This window comes from Phodopus roborovskii, unplaced genomic scaffold (assembly GCF_943737965.1).
Source record: "Phodopus roborovskii unplaced genomic scaffold, PHOROB, whole genome shotgun sequence".
Lineage (NCBI taxonomy): Eukaryota > Metazoa > Chordata > Mammalia > Rodentia > Cricetidae > Phodopus > Phodopus roborovskii.
This window is the reverse complement of record NW_026126588.1, coordinates 22,005,760-22,022,003: the sequence shown is the minus strand read 5'-3', so window position 1 is coordinate 22,022,003 and position 16,244 is coordinate 22,005,760. Positions and strand designations below refer to the sequence as shown.

General features: G+C 47.4%; 1 protein-coding gene across 2 annotated transcripts in view; it reads left to right on the top strand.

The window, feature by feature from the left end:
- The first annotated feature begins 245 nt into the window (after window positions 1-245).
- Tbc1d8 (TBC1 domain family member 8) overlaps window positions 246-16,244 on the top strand; it is an 87,230-nt gene continuing 71,231 nt past the window's right edge. For both annotated transcript variants that reach the window (XM_051204235.1, XM_051204234.1), the window contains exon 1: window positions 246-514. In XM_051204235.1, the coding sequence (XP_051060192.1) occupies window positions 388-514 (127 nt within the window). In that variant the 5' untranslated portion in view covers window positions 246-387. The remainder of the gene's footprint in view (window positions 515-16,244) is intronic.

Sequence of the window (16,244 nt, the reverse complement as noted above, 5' to 3'; positions counted from 1 at the left end):
CGTCCCTGGCCGGAGGGAGGGGACCTGGCTGTGGTTATGATTTCCTCCCGCCACTCCGGAACCCTGCCCGGGGAGCGGCTGGGACTAGGAAACCGGGGAGGCGCCGGGGGGAGAGCCTCGGGTGGGCGGGCGGAGGGCGTGGCTTGGGGAGAAGGGTGTGTCCGCGGCGGGCGGGGCGGGGCCTGGGCGGGGCGGGGCCACGGCGGGCAGCGCGGGGTGATCCTGGCGAGCTGTGGTCACCGCGCTCCCGGGACTCGGCCGGCGGGCGCTCGCGCTGCGGTCCTCGCGCGCAACCTCCGGCGTCTCCCACCGAGCGGGCCCGGCCCCGTGCGGCCGGCGGCCGGGGCGATGTGAACCGGGGCCTCCGGGCGCGGCAGGCTCGCCGCGATGTGGCTCAAGCCCGAGGAGGTGCTGCTCAAGAACGCGCTGAAGCTCTGGGTGACCCAGAAGAGCAGCTGCTACTTCGTCTTGCAGCGGCGCCGCGGGCACGGCGAGGGGGGCGGCCGCCTCACCGGTAAGGGGCGCGCGCGGCGGCTCGGCCCGGGCGTCCGTCCCCGCTGCCCGGCAGCCTCGCAGGTGGTGTGCTTTGGTGGCGGCCGCCGAGGCCAGGACGGCCCTGCCTGTGGCTTGTTTCCCTTTCTCCTTCGATTCTCACGCGAGCTCTGGTCGGGCTTGGAGCTCAGGGACCCACGGGCCGGGAGAGAGAGGCAGGTGCACCTGGATGGGAGCCTGGCTCGCGAAGGCTGGCCACACGGCTTCTAGAGCTGGCCCCAAGGCAGCGGGATTGGGGCGCCCTAGGGCCCCGCCAGGTGACAGAAGGGTGCGCCCAGGCAGGCCCGGACTTGACCATCTGGACGCAGCTGTGGCTCCAGGTGGTGTTGCAGCTGGGGACCTAAGGCCAGACCTTAGAGAGGTTGGAGAGATCCCGGCTTGGGAGGAGGGGGCTGCCCTCGCTCCCAGGGGAAACTGAGGCACGATAGTTCCTAAGCTTGGAAATGGAGTAGTGAAGTTAAGCAAACCAGTCCTGTTTCTCCTCTCAGTTAAAAACCCAAGGCTTTTAAGTTGCCCAAAACAAGGCATTTCCCCCTCCTAAAAGTTACGACTCAGAGCTTTTAAGCAAATGGGAGCAGCTTTCATTAGCTACAGCGCCGGTTCAATCAGTGAAGGAGAATTGCGATATTGTTATCCAGGGGATGGGAACGAATCCTTTGGATAAGGAACCCGGATAACAGAGCTCTTAGAAGATGGTCCTTTCACAGCCTTCTGCGGAACAGCGCAGAGGAAGTCAAGGGGACAGAATTGTATGCTCAGATTAATCGTTGGTGACTGTCGTCTGCTCTTGGGCCAGTCTGGGGAAGGCCCCTTAAGGAGTAGAGAGTGACTGGAGAAACTTAGTGTATGCCCCTAAAACCAATCTATTTGCAGCTCCAGGGCAATATATTTTAGCAGATGGGTTTGGGAGTGGGGGTGGGTGGATCCATGATGATAGCAGTCTTTCCTGAGACCTCCGGAATGGGCAGGGGATGGCAGGGTTCTCGTGGAAAGGGGTGGTGGACATGGAGGGTTCTGGGTGTGGCAGTGGGGTGGCCGTTAGACCCCTCGAACAGCAGGGACAACTGGGAAGAGTTTTGGTGGGAAGCCGGAGGTCACCGGGCCTTTTGTGAGCCCCTGAGCAGCAGGACTGTGGGGCTTAGTGTTGGACTGGGTAACAAGAACTTGGAGGCATCTTCTTGCAAAGTGCAGCAGACGCTAAGAGGCTGGAGAGGCCTGTATGTCCACAGTACTGAGGACAGCGTCTTGATTTATGCTGGATTAAGTAGAGTATCTGGTATGTAAGTGCTCTCCTGTTGCAGAGGGTGACGGTAGGACAGGGGACTTGTAAACTGGGAAGCTCGAGGACATTTTGTTCCTCTGAACACTTTCTGCCCTGCCCGCCCACCTACTTAATCAGATGACCCCGGGGGATGTTTGATGTACTGTCTTGGAGAAAAAAAAAAAAAAAAAAAAAAAAAATCAGCGGGGCAGGTAAGGACTTGCAACCTTGGGCTTATTCTCCATCTAGCAGGGTCCAGGTGTGCAGGGCAGAGCTGCCCATCAGTGCTGGGTGGAGCTCCAGGGAGTTTATGACTCAGGGGTACAGAGTTCATTTTTAGTGGCTCCAGAGCTGTGTGGACCCCTTCCTACTGTAAACCCTGTGGCTTTGGTCTTCCCTGGCATATCCTCTGTCTCCATCTTGTGAATAGACAGAAACTTGCCTCTCTTCTCTCTGAGACACAGGCTAAATATATATAACCCAGGCTGGCCTCAGGTTCATGCTCCTCCTGCCTCAGCCTCTGGGGGACTGGGATTACAGGCACACCTCCATGCCCAAGTGACAAACTTCTTAAAGGCAACAAATAAATGGGGGTGGGGGAAGCCAATCAAACAGAAGGTACTTCGTTTCTGAGGCATCTAGAGTCTCTTGTTATGATTGTGCCAAGATGACACGGTGTTTGTAGGCTGATTCTCGACCTTGAACATTTATTGAGCAACCTAGACTTAGTGTATTGCCCTTGAGCTTGTCTTCGCTTAGCCTCTTGGGTATGTTGTAGAGTCAGGGCCAGTGAGGAACCCTGCAGCTCCAGTCTGGTGCCTGTTAGGAAACAAATGCAGTGGGCACATTTTAGCAATGTAAGAGTTACTGTTTACACTGCGTTTAAAGGAAATATTAGAGTTTAAATGATGAGTGTCGTGCCTGGTTCTAGACCTGGTTTTGTTTTGTTTTGCAGGGAAATCAGCAGACTGGCTGACAGGTCAGAAATAAAGGAGAACATACAGTAATCTTTCCCTCTTATGCTTAATTTGTTATTAGACACTAGGAGTTCAGGCATACAAAGGTCCAAGGGTTAAAATAATTTGGACTGCCCATTTTCAGAGACACAAGCCTTTGTCAGGGTTATAATTTATTCTCCTACCTACATACCTACCTGCCTGCCTGCCCCCATGCCTGAGCCTTCATTCCTTATACACACCTCCAGTTTCTTTTCTCCCCAGCTTTCAAATTCTCTGTCTTAGTTACTTTCCTGCTGCTGTGACAAAACACCGTGACCAAGGCAGCTGGTGGAAGAAACCATTTATTGGGGATTTAGAGTCTCAGAGAGTGAGTCAGTGACCATCATGGTGGAGGGCATGAGGCAGGCAGATGGGCATGAGGCAGGCATAGCACCAGAGCAGTAGCAGAGAGAGAGAGAGAGAGAGAGAGAGCACTTGAGTTCCTGTACCCTCAGACCCACCCCCAGTGACATCATATCTCTTCCAACAAGGCCACACCTCCTAATCTTTCCCGAACAGTTCTACCACCCGTGGACCAAGCATTTACATCTAGGAGCCTATGGGGGCATTTTCATTCAAGCCACCACATCCTCTCAAGTAATGTATTTATGTTTTCCTTCTAGATGATTTCCCTTTTTTAAAAAAACATTTATTTTATGCGCATTAGTGCTTTATCTGCATGTATGTCTGTGTAAGGGTGTCCGATCCTCTGACACTGGAGTTACAGACAGTTGCAAGCTGTTATGTGGGTGCTGGGAATTGAACCTGGGTCCTCTGGAAGAACAGCCAGTGCTCTTAACCACTAGGGGGCTCTCTCCAGCCCCCTAGATGTTTTTCTTAATTAAATTGCCTGTTTATAAGGGTAGGTGTTTTACCTTTGATGGTGCTTGGTACATACTATAGGCGTGGTAAACATTTGTATGAGGGACAGGTGGACGAAAACACGCATCAATGGGCTTCCTTTTGGGGTTCCAGTTGGGTGTGAGCATTGTGGCCCAGGCTACGCTCATCCTGCAGGATCGGGGCACCCTGCCTCTTCTGAACTCCCTGTCAGTCTGACCACTGTGTGAAGCTCCCCTTCCTCTTTTATTTTTATGGCTTCCTCATTTGGGGACCTGGGAAGGACCATGGTACTGACTTCTCAGGTGGCCAGCAAGGCTGGGTAAGATGGAGGGCTTACTGGGATATGAAACCCTGGGTTCTGGGAAGTCTGAGTGGCCAGCGCATCAGGTTAAGGCATGATGAGTTGAGTACCATGAGATGTTTCTAGAAGTCTGCTGACAGAAGTGGTTTTACCACTCTGGGAAGGACCTAGACGTAGGCCTTGGATACAGTCTCCAGCCCATGGGAATATTGCTTATGAAAGTTAAGTTCACCCTGGGAGAACAAAGAGCCAGTGAGCACATGGCAGATAGCAGACAGAAAGAGCATACACCATCTCTGCCCCCACCCCCAGGCTTCTCTGAAACCCTTAAAGCAGTGGGGGTAAATGCTAATCTGAAGCTCTGGCATCCTAGACTAGATGGGCCCCTCCAGAGAATTTTGTTTTAGTGATCGGTTCTGGACATTGCTCTCCAATCTTAACAATTGTTTTCTTAAAGAGCCTGGCTATTATAAACTTAGAACTTGAATAAGTTATTGATGCTTTCTGATTCGCAGAGTGCTGACCCTAGCCTGTTCACATTACCGCATCTGTAATTATGTAAAGAGGATCAGGGAAGGGAGTGGGGGGGGGAGTGGAACACAGTGGCTAATATTGGCTTTGGAGTCAGGATTAAGTGTGCTGGGTACCAGTATGGGGTGGGAGGCCTGAGCTTTGTTTATCCGGTGCTTAGAGCCAGAGGTGTAATCCAGAGTTAAAGAGGAGCCATGTCGAAGTTGCTTTGGAGGGTAAGAAGTGGTCCCACACTTGGCTGTTCTTGGTTGCTTTTCTACCAGGGCAAGGATTCTGGTGAAAGTGTTACAATTAAGTAGGATAGTTAATTACTGCTTCCTCGCCCTTAGCACCTAGTAGGTAGGGAAAAAAGATGTAAAAAGTAACATTAAAAGAAACTTGAAGCTGGCAGGCCTTTAATCTTACTGCTCAGGAGGCAGAGGCAGGTGGATCTCTGTGATCCGGCCAGCCTGGTCTACAGAGCTAGTTCCAGGACAGGCTCCAAAGCAATACAGAGAAAGTCTGTCTGAAAACAAACAAACAAACAAACAAAAATAGGGGAAAAAAAGGAAAGAAACTTGAGTAATGCGAGGGTTTCTGAGAATAAATTGTATAAGGAAGTTTGTACTATTGTGAGAGATGTAGGCTAGCCTGCAACTCACTCTGTAGCCCAAGCTAGCTTAGCTCTCGTAACAATCCTCCTGCTTCAGCCTCCCAAGGACTAGGATTACCAGCGTGAGGCACCATGCCTGGCTTCTTAAATGCAATTTAAAAATTGACACATTAAAAGCATTACTGGGTAAGAGATTTTGTAGCCTGGGGTGTCACATGCATATAATCCCCATACCAGAGAGTGAGGCAGGGGCATGCTCATGAGTGTGAGGATAGCCCAGGCTAAGAAGCCAGTTGTATCCAATGTGGGATAGAGTTAGACCTTGCCTCAAACAAACAAACTAGCCAAACTAAATAACAGTAAAGAAGGAGAGGCATTTCCCCCAGGTTTGGTATGGAGCTTCTTAGATTACATTTGAAGGACTTTTGTGTAGTGAGTTGGCAATTTGGGCATGACTGAAGCCAAGCGTACTGTTGCCTTTTTGGGCTAGTGTCATGGCTAGTTTTAATTCTTAAGTTGACACAACTTAGAATTTTCAGGAAGACAGCTATTTTTTTTTTTAATTATTTTGTGTGTATGAGTGTTTTTGTCTGTATGTATGTCTGTGTGCCACATGTATGCCAGTTACCCAAAGAGATGGTAAGCCTTTATGTGGGTGCTGGGTCCTTTGCAAGAACAAGTGCTCTTTACCCCTGAGCCAACTCTTCAGCCTCTGGAAGGGAGGGTCTTGATGAAGGATTGTCTAGACCAGGCCTTTGGGCATGCATGTGAGGGATTTTTTTATACTTGGTTAAGTGAGGTTGGAAGAACCACCCTGAATGTGGGCGGCACTGGACCCTTTGTGGCAGAAATGTGCAGAGGAGCAAACTAAGAGCAAATAAGCATGCCTGCACTTGCTTTCTGCCTGAGCTTGGTTGTGGATGAACTGAGACTAAATGCTGCAAGGTCCTGCCCCGATGTCCCCGCAGTGATGGACGCTAACCAGGGATTATAAAAGCCCGGTAAAGCGTTCTTCCCCCTGTGAGTTGTTTTTTTGTTAGCAGCACAGACGGGAAACTAGGATAATCAGGTATGTCTGGTATTGTCTGGGGATGCACTCAGATAACTGAATGTGTTGGTGGGTTTTTTTCCAAGGGAAAAGTTTGGCCGAGCAGGGCGGCCTTTGCGCTGTATAGGTGTCTCCGTATTGCTTCTGGAATCTTACTGCTTTGGTCTTGTTTCCCCAAAATAATACCATTAAGGAAGAAACCATAAGTAAAGACAATGGTTTGAATTGGTGCACAAACCTGAAAAATGGCAGGAGTCAAATAATGGATAGGGTCCTAGGGGCCGATAAACCATTAACAGAAAACTTGGTGGTTTCCAAGAATTGCCCTTATTGAGTTATAGCAAGAGATAGCCCTGTAGTGAGCAAAGCCATCTCCGTGTCACCGCAGAACATAGACGGAGTAAAAGCCTTTGAGTGCTGGGTGGTGAGCCCCCAGCCACTGGAGACTCCTAAGGAAGAGCAACTGAGAGCTGGGTGACTCATGGCTGTAAGAAAGCATATTTCATAGCAGGGAAGGGCATGGATTTTATTCTTGACCTAGTGTTCTGGTGGCATTGAAGAAGGGAGGGACTCACTGAAAAATTAAAAGTAGCAGATGCCATAGATGACACTTTAAGGTAGGTTTCACCTGTGTGTATAAACTGTTCATTAATTGTATCAAAAAGTAGCCTGGGCAGGGTTTCATTGTTGTGAAATGCGGGCGTTTGCACTTTGCTAAGTCCTGGGGCTTCTCCAGGCAGTTATCTCTGCCTGGACCTTCACCACTGGCTGTCCCTACTGGCTGCTTCTGACACTAACTCCTCCTGCTTCATATTTTCATCTTGTTACCCTGAATCCCATTTCCTGTAAGATTATGACCTACCCCTTTGCTCTCTGGAGCATCTTCTGCTTTCCACCTGTGTCAAGTCTGAGCTCCTAGTGGCTTTATCTGCCTGCGGTCAACTACAGCGTGAACTGTAGGGGAGGGTGCGGGGGGGGGGGGGGGGGGGGGGAGGGGAGAGACCTTGTCCTTCTGCTGTACTCTAGCTGGAGTGGTCCTTGCCATTGGAACATGCTTGGTAAATATTTGTTGAGTGAATGGGCATCCAGGCAGATCTGAGATGGGAGCCTGTGAGTTTAACCGTGGAAATGGAAATTCTGCATGTTTTGAACATAGGAATGAGTAATAGAGCATCACTTCTCACTTCTAATGCCAGCGAGGTGTGCTTGCAGCCCTGACAGGCAGTTGAGTGTTACCCATAGGTAACCTTACTGAAAGAATTCCACTCCGAACTAGACAAAGCCCCCAGCTTGGTAGCTGCCACTTAAATCCACTCTGTAAACTCCAGCCATTTGTCTTCTTGGGGCCCTATCAGTCTACTGGATTTTCTTTATCTTTCTTCCTTCTTCTTCTTCTTCTAGAGATCTGCTTTCCACAAAGGAAAAAAAGGGGGAGAATTAACAAACACACGTACTGTGCTCGCCTTAAGAAAGATGCATACCATGCCATCCCGAGCATGAAGCCTGTGTAAAATCCTGCGTACAATGGAAATGTAAAGAATAAGCCAACCCTAGTTAGCAGGGGCCTTGCTGCTTCCTTTCTCTCCTCCGTGCTGGCCATTGTCCTGATTTCTGTGCCATCGCCTTACAGTTTTAGCAGACTTATGCCTATCCCTACGCAGCTTATTGTTTAGATATGTATAGTTTTGTAACTATGTAATGAAGAGTCATGCTTTATTCAGCTTACATGTAGCTGAGAACTGGTATTGAACTCACAGAGATCCGCCTGCCTCTGCCTCCTGAGCGCTGGCATTAAGGGCGTGCGCCACCACCACCTGGTGGCTTCAATGCTTGCCTATTTTTCAGCAGCTTGGTTATCCACTTCCTTCAATAAAATGTCCCCCTGGCATTGAACCATGGTGCATGTAGCCAGAGTACGCTCATTTTCAGCCACGTGTAGTAAGTAGCAGCCCGTTGCCTTACTGATGGTTGTTTGTCTGTTCTCCTGCTGGTGGCTATTGGGTTGTAGTTGTTGTTACTATTACACATACTATTGCTGTGACTGTTCATGTTTTTAAAGATTGACTCTTTGTGTACTAGTGTTTTTCTTGAATGTATGTATGTGCATCACATTTGTGCAGTGTCCTCAGGACCTCAGGGGGGGGTCAGAAGTTCGCATTAGATCCCCTGGAACTGGGGTTGTGGATATTTGTGAGCCTCAATTGTGGTTGCCGGGAACACAGCCCCCGTCCTCTGTAAGAGCAACAAATGCTCTTAACCACTGAGTCATCTCTCCAGCCCCATGAACATTTTTGTATAGTGTTCACACATATGTAAGTTCCGGTAGAGAATACATCTGTGAGTGACTTTGGTGGGGCATATCTATCAAGGTGGGATTTTTTTTTTTTAAATGTTGCAGTAGCTCACTCACCAGCAGAAGGATTTATTTATTTATTTTTCTATTCCCTTTTGAAGTTGGATCTAATCTTGGACACTCCAGGCTGGTTCTCTACCGGCTGAGCCACACATCTATTTCAGGGAATTTCTTTTTCTCCGTTCTGTCTATCCCGCATGAGTTAGCAGTACTCTCCTCTCGGTGAAATCACTCGACAGTGGGTAAACGCTCTATCCAGAGTGTTCCCATGATCAATGGGGCAGGGGGAAAGCCACTTAGGAAATGTCACATTGGCTGTTAAAGGTCCTGTCCGAAGCGAAGACATGTTTCTTTCACCCTGCGTTCAGTAACGTTTCTGTCATTGTGGTAAGATCAAGGTCGATGTCCCAAATCATTGTCTAGGTGGCATGTAAGTGGCAAGGGTCATGGTGGCCAGTGAGAAGGGACTGAATCCTCCACTGCTGAGAGCTGGCAGCTAGTGTCCTCACTAAGGATTCAAGAGGCTGGATGATGTGGTACAGGTCAGTAATCCCAGGACAAGGGAGGCAGAGACAAGAGGATTGGGAGTTCAAGGCCAGCCTGGGCTACTTGGTGAGAGTCTGCCTCAGGAACAACAACAACAAAAAAAACCCACCCAACTGCCATGGATATAGTGTAGAGGTAGAGTCCTTGAGCACCATGTACAGGGTCTAGGTTTGATCCCTAACACTGAAAATGAGAAAGAAGAAACTCCAAGTAGGCATGGACTTAGAGAAATGAAGGCAAACACGAAAGGAGGGATTGGAAGAGGTCACTGTCAGGAGCAGAGCAGGGCTGAGAAGACTTGCCAGGGTTATACGCTTCTTTACACACACTTGTAGCTTTGGTTAAATACATCGGAGGCTAAAGTTTGGGAGAGCTTAGTAGTGTCTCTGCTAGCACCCCAGGGTGAGTACTGGGGATCAAGAAGGTGATGGGCCAGCCTCGGGAGGCTGCATGGCCAGATCTGTGTCCCCTCAGTAGGCTGTGTTGAGCCTTCTGATGTCTAAAGTGCATGGGGTGTGTCTCACACAGGGTAAATGGGTCTCATTTAAACTTAGAAGATAATCTACTCTAGATGTTTTTCCCTCTCTGGAGAGGAAAGCAGTCTAAACTGCAGTCTTTAGAGAGGCGACTGTCACATGATGTGTTCCCTCTAGGGTCTCAGGTTCTTAATCTGTGAAACAATAGTAACAATTACTATAAAGTAACCCAAATAATTTTTATATTCCGAGAAGATTTCTTGTATCAAGCCATTTTGTTTTCTATATATGCTGGCAAAGTCAACTCAGTTGCTTACAACCAGAGAAGAAGAAATTCCCGGAAGGCATTTTTTTTTTTTTTTTAACCGCCCCAGCCCCTTGCCCTGTGCTTACAGTGTGAAGAAGGTGGCATTAAATCACAACTACCATGGTGTGGCATTAAGTCACAAGTACCATGCTACAAATGGCAGTGAACGTAGGGAACACAACGTCAGACAAAGCAATGCAGATTGGAGCGCCAAGAAGTGTGTTCTCAGGACCTGTGAACTCAGCCGAGACCTGTGGGCTGTGTGAGGTGGTGTCAGCTGGGTCAAAGGTAGAAGAAAGTACCCCCAAGAGACTCGGAAACAGCGTGTGCAAAGGCCCTGAGGCCATTGAGAGTCTGCTCACTCTCGAGATTCCCGAGAAAGTTGTTCGGTAAACCCTGTGGTAGAAGAAACAGTAGATACCAAGGAGTGGCCTGGAGACATTGTGGAAAATCAGCAAATGAAGCTGAAGGGAAGTCTATGTAGGAGGCAAGGGGGGAACCCAGTCTGCTTACGGTAGGGAGAAGGCTGGCAAGACATTGAGCCTCCGTAAGTGCAGTGTGGGAGCAGAAAGAAGTCCCTCAGAGCAGGCCGAAGACCAGTGTCACCAAGGAAACCGGAGGGCGTGTGAGGAAGATGGTGAGTACTTTTCTTTCCTGCTTAGAAGTGTATTGTTCATTGGACCAGAGAGATAGCACTGGCTTCTCTTCCCAGAGGTCCTGAGTTCAATTCCCAGCAACCACATGGTGGCTCACAACCATCTGTAATGAGATCTAATGCCTTCTTCTGACTAACATGCAGGCAGAATGCTGTATACATTAAAAGTTTATTATTCATCAATACATAGTATCAGTGGAAGGCTCGATCTCAGGTGTAGTAGCAGAGGAGAAGATGCCAGGCCTTAGATAGGTCAGGGTAGGATTTGAGGAATCAGGAGGCAGGGAGGCATCCACAAGAACAGCCTTAGTGCCATTTCTCAAGGAAGCTTTGCTTTTGAAATCAGGCCAAGTACTCTGCAAAGAGAAGAGATAATTGCTTCAGGAACCCAGTGAGCAACTTCCTGTATGTAACGAACACGTTCATGTCTCTCCCTGGCCTGGGCTCCTAACACTCCTATAATTTTTGAGTGACAGGGTGTTAGGAGCATCTTTTGTTCTAATAATTGGCCTTCGACCCAGGTTCCTGACTCAGAGATCTTAATCCTTGGGAATTTCCTAGTGATAGGAGCATCCTTTGTTCTAATGAGGCAACCTATGGACTCCTGGGCCAATCATGATCAGACAAGTTTAGTTTTCTTAGCTCCAGCCCCATGCTCCTGGGAAGAGAAGGGGCTTACATCAAGCCAACAATTGATCGATTATGATGAAATTTACGTAAAAGTGCCAATCTATAGGGTTTCAGGAGTCTGGTCTGGGAAGACCATGTTGAAAGTGAGAATGATGCAATTCAACCTCACACAGACTGTAGCTTGTGGGTGTAGCCAGCTCTCTTGGACCACCAGCCCCCACATCATGACAGAGACTTATTGTTAATTATGAATGTTTGGCCTTAGCTTAGGCTTGCTTCTAGCTCGTGTTTATTTTATTTTATTTATTCTTCTTTTACTTAACCATTTCTATTCATCCATGTGTTGTCCTGAGGCTTGTTTAGCTCATCTACGTACTGTCCATCCTGCTTTCCTGCTTCCTCTGTTTCTGTCTGTCTAGTCCTCACTGGCTGACTCCTCCTCCTCTCTGCCCACCAGCCCCACCTATCCCTCTTCTGCTTAGCTATTGGCTATTCAGCTTTTTTATTAGACCAATCAGGTACCATAGGCAGGCAAGGTGAAACAACAACACATCTTTACATAGTTAAACAATTACTGTGCAACACAAATGTAACAATGTGTTTATTAGTTAAACAAATATTCTATTCCATAGCATTTCCCCCTTTTTGTCTAAATAAAAAGGAAAGGTTTTAACCTTAACATAGTAAAACTGCATACAATAAAAACAATTATCAAATAAGAATTACATTTACAGTATCCAGTCCATTTGTATTTGACAGATTCAGAGAAAATACTCTATTATTTATCCTATCTTGGTGAATCCAAAGTTTTGTATTTACTGTAGGGCCCTGCAGGGACCCCCAGGGCACCTTGAGCAAGCCTGGAGGTGTTGGCTGAAACATCTTGTCTCAGAGTTGTTGTTGCTACTCTTTCTGTCTTGCTAACACACATCTGCTGGGGAGGAGCTAAGCCTGAAAACGTGCACTCTTGACCCTGGATTGTTTTCCACTGTGCTGTGAGTCAGTATGGAATAGATTGTAGCATGGGTGCTACAATTTACCTTGTATCATAACTAAGGAAAACTGTAACTATAACTGTCTAGTCTTCTTCTCTGTCAAAGACCCTGGGAGGGTATAATATTACCTGAGTAAACAGGAAATGCAATGCAAGCCACTTCTGACACTATAGAAGTGACAGAGACATCTGACTTCCTGGACAGTCATCCAAGTTTCCTGTGCAACTTTGGGGCATCCATCTTCTGCCTAAAGGCCTAGAATACTGGGCAGACTTTTCTATGAAGCAGGAACTTTGAAGGACTTTCCTACCTTGTCTTGGTAAAGTTTGGCAGTCGCTTTCCTTTGTGTCCTACATGTCCAGTTTGGGCAGTATACTGTCAGCAGGTGAAACAAGGGAAGTTTCTTACCCAATCGGCTAATATTGCCACAGTGAAAGCAAATGCCATGTGGGGTTTCTTCAAAGGCCACCATCCTTTTATGAAGTAAATTGGTGTTGCCAGGAGCAGACGTGTCTCACTGTCATGGAAAACCTTAGGTTATTAAACATCTTAAATGCCACATTCTGTAAGTGTCTGAAGCATTTGAAGATCGATTATCTGTCTAAAATATATTGGTTCAACATTGAAAACATACCTACTATGACTACAAGCTTGATCATTATAGATGACTAGCTAGTTACTTGTATATTTCTTAACTATACGTGACGTTTTTAAATGAGCTACATAAGCACAATACTCCAGATAGTAGAAACGCACATACAGTATAACAAAATAACTTTTAAGTATGTATTAACATACCAAAATCCATACCAGTGTAAAATATTTAAGGTTAACAGCTGTCTTTTTTTTTATCTTATATTCCTATATCCCCTATATAAATGATGACAAACATCCATAGCCCACCAAATGACCAAAAACCACCTACCCCACCTCTTGGGAATGTGGGTATTGTGTTCTCTGGACTGCTTCCTGTTGCCCAGGGGTGACAACATCTCCAGAGAACCCCGATAAAATTGAGAACAGTGATCAAGTTCTGGGAAAACTAGTTATAACATTTGTGGTCCATTCTCAGAACTGTTCCCATGCACATGGATCAGTGTATACATCACCTGTCTTGTATTTTTTCTTGGTTTATTTCTATATGTCTGTGCCAGATTTTCAGGCAGGTTCTCCCTATCAAATCTGATCTCTATTAACCTTGAAGAAATCTGCACCCTTCCATTTCTTGTGAAAACGAAACCATGATCTCTCCCCCAACTGTAATATATTTTCTGAATTCCCTTTAAAGTTGGCCTGCCTAGGCAGGTATCTAGGCAGGTTTGATTCAGCAGTTCCTTTTACAATCCAGTGTCTCCCAGCAGCTGTGGTTTGCTCACCAGCATTCAAAACATTCAACGTCACACAGCATCATACAGGATCAAGAGTCCCTGTTAATTTCCCAACTTTACATGGCTTTTTCCCCCCTTTGTTGCTTTATTCTGTCTTTAAAGACTATTATTTTTAAACTATTTGTCTATACCCATTTTCTTCTCTTTCTTAAGTGTCCACACGCATTTTAAAGCACAGTGTAAGCTGTTTGAAGTTTTGGGTTTTTCTCCCCATTTGGACCTGCTTTACTGCATTTCCATAGCCGTTTCTACTTGTGTGAGTCAAACCTTACACTTGGTGTACAGCTCAGTGCAGACGGCTGGATCTACCTCACTTGGGTCTGTGAAAGCCATACTGTCTGTAGTCCATTGGCTGGCATGCAGAGGACTTTGCCTGCAGAATGCAGTAAGGAATAGTTTAGAATAGACTCCTGGTCGTTTCCCATGAGAAGTGGCATTTGAATGACAGAAACACTTTGACTCCATGAACAGCATTAGCTCAACTGCAGAAAGGAGCTGTATGAGGTACAGGGAAGTAGAGTGGGCTCTGTGTTACATTGTTGTTTCCTTGTTACAATCTAAGTGTAAACTCAAGGAGGCATGAAGCTTGCTCTTAGAATCTGCAGCTTGAGGTTGATCTCCTCTGTGTAGGATCCAGTGCAACAATGTTTGGCTGGTGGGAAGGATCAGGCTATGATGGGAGATGTCATTCTGTAAATATGTTTCTCTTATTGGTTAATGAATAAAGCACTGTTGGCCAATAGGAAAGCAAGATAGGCGCGACTAGGAGTCAAGGAGGATTCCGGAAGTAGTAAGGAGGAGTTTCAAGATGTAAGACCAACAGGGTAGAACTCCCGGCCCTCTCTCAGGTAAGATGAGACCATGTGGAAATACTTAGATTAATGGAAATGGGTTAATATTTAAGATAGAGGTAGACAATAAGAAATGCTAGTAACAGGCCAACAGCATTATATTTAATACAGCATCGCTATGTGTTATTTGGGGCTGGCGCTGCTGTGGGACAAGGGCGGCGGGAAAACATGCTCGTAACAAGGCGAGGTAAATATAGCATCTCCAGACTCAGCATGGGAACCACACCTTTGCATTTTGCTTTACTATGTTGCTTCTCTTGGATTCCTTAAGAAAAGGGTATCTGGACACTCGTTCAGCTTTCCAAACGTAAGGCTTATTGCCTATGATTTAATGTCGGTTCGTGTGGGATTGGGTTGCAAAATCAACATGTGAGACAAAGGTTGCTTGAGGTGAAAACAGCTGGGTGACGGTGTTCCGTGAATTCGTACCGGGCAAGCTTTCTCCCAGTATCAGACAGTCCTTGCTGATGGATGTGTTGTTGTTCAGGGTGTGCGGGCTAGCACAGATTGCTGAATTTGATGAGTCAAACTTCAGATGCGAGCTGGAGACTCTAAGGCAGCTTCACAGCCAGAGGAGGCCAGTGTGCTGCCTACGGATTGCTGTATTAACTGGGGAAGTGCAATTAGGCGAGGACGGCCGTATATTTTACTGGGGCAGCAGTGCTGATCTCAGCTATTTGGATGGGCTTGTAGCCACAACGTTCATACTAAGTGGCTGCCATTTCCCCGTTAGCTTCTTGCCCATCTTCATTTTTTCCAAGCAGAACATTTAGATTTGGGGAGCCCATTGTAGAGTTGGAGGCCTCTCTGTGGTTGGTTGGTTGTCACGTGTCTCATGGCACAAGCTAATTTCCCAGTTTAGAGTTATATGTCTCTTAGAACCCAGAAAGCTACATGTGATCATTGTATAAAATAAAATAATAATAATAATAAAAGTTAAACTGCTAGGTACAGCGAGGACACCTGCAGTGGGCAGAACAGGCCAAACCAATGTGGCATTTAATGGAGATAAGGGCATTTCAAACAGAGCACCTGTCGCCGGTTAACCTTAAATGCTGCCGCCAGCTGGCTGTTTGATTGGCTAAGTAGGCGCCAACCCACGAGTTTTTTCTGTGCCTTGCTTCTTTCTGTCTTTCCCTGGATGCCGGTCAGACCGGGTTGTCTGCTAGCAACCTCAGAGCCTGCTCTGGTTCTAGAAGCTTTGGCTGTCCCGTGTGAGCAGGGTTTGAGGACTTCACAGTTCTGATGCCGTGGATGAGCTAGGAGGCAGGACTCCAGCAACCCTGCTCCTTCCGCTGGGCGCCAGATAAGCAACACAGGTGGCTCCATAGTACATCCCATGTATGTTTGCTGGTCAGGTAAGTTCTTCCCCGGGTTTTCGTAGCTACACGCATTTATGCTTTGAATTCTCGGAGTCTGATACGTGGTTTGGTCTGGCCTGGTTCTAGAAGGTATGACAGAAACAGGACTGGGTCCTGGAAGGAGGCCCTCAGGTGTCTAAGTCAGACAGAAATTGAACTGGGTTCAGCAGGACAGGGTTGGGTCGTGGGGATACTGAACCCCCCCCCAACTGGGTTCAGTAAGTAGGTTGGGCTCTCGGGAGGCACGGAGTTGGGGTTCCTCTGGACCCAGGGCATCTGCGACTGTCCCTTCCCTTACTCTGTCAGAGTTAGCCCGTGCTGCTAGAGAAATCGTGACTGTGGGGTGGGCCAGGGGCCCCTGTGTACCAGGGAGGACATGTAACCCTTTGAGGGTTTGCCTGAGTTAGATAGAAACTGAACTTGCCCCGGGGTCTGGAGCACCTTCATTTGGCACTCTAGCCAGTTTAATGTATAAGAATTCCCAGATCCTAAGCTTCTGTTTGAGGAAAGAAAAGACCAACCTTACCAGAGGTTACAGTGGCTACAGTTACGGGGT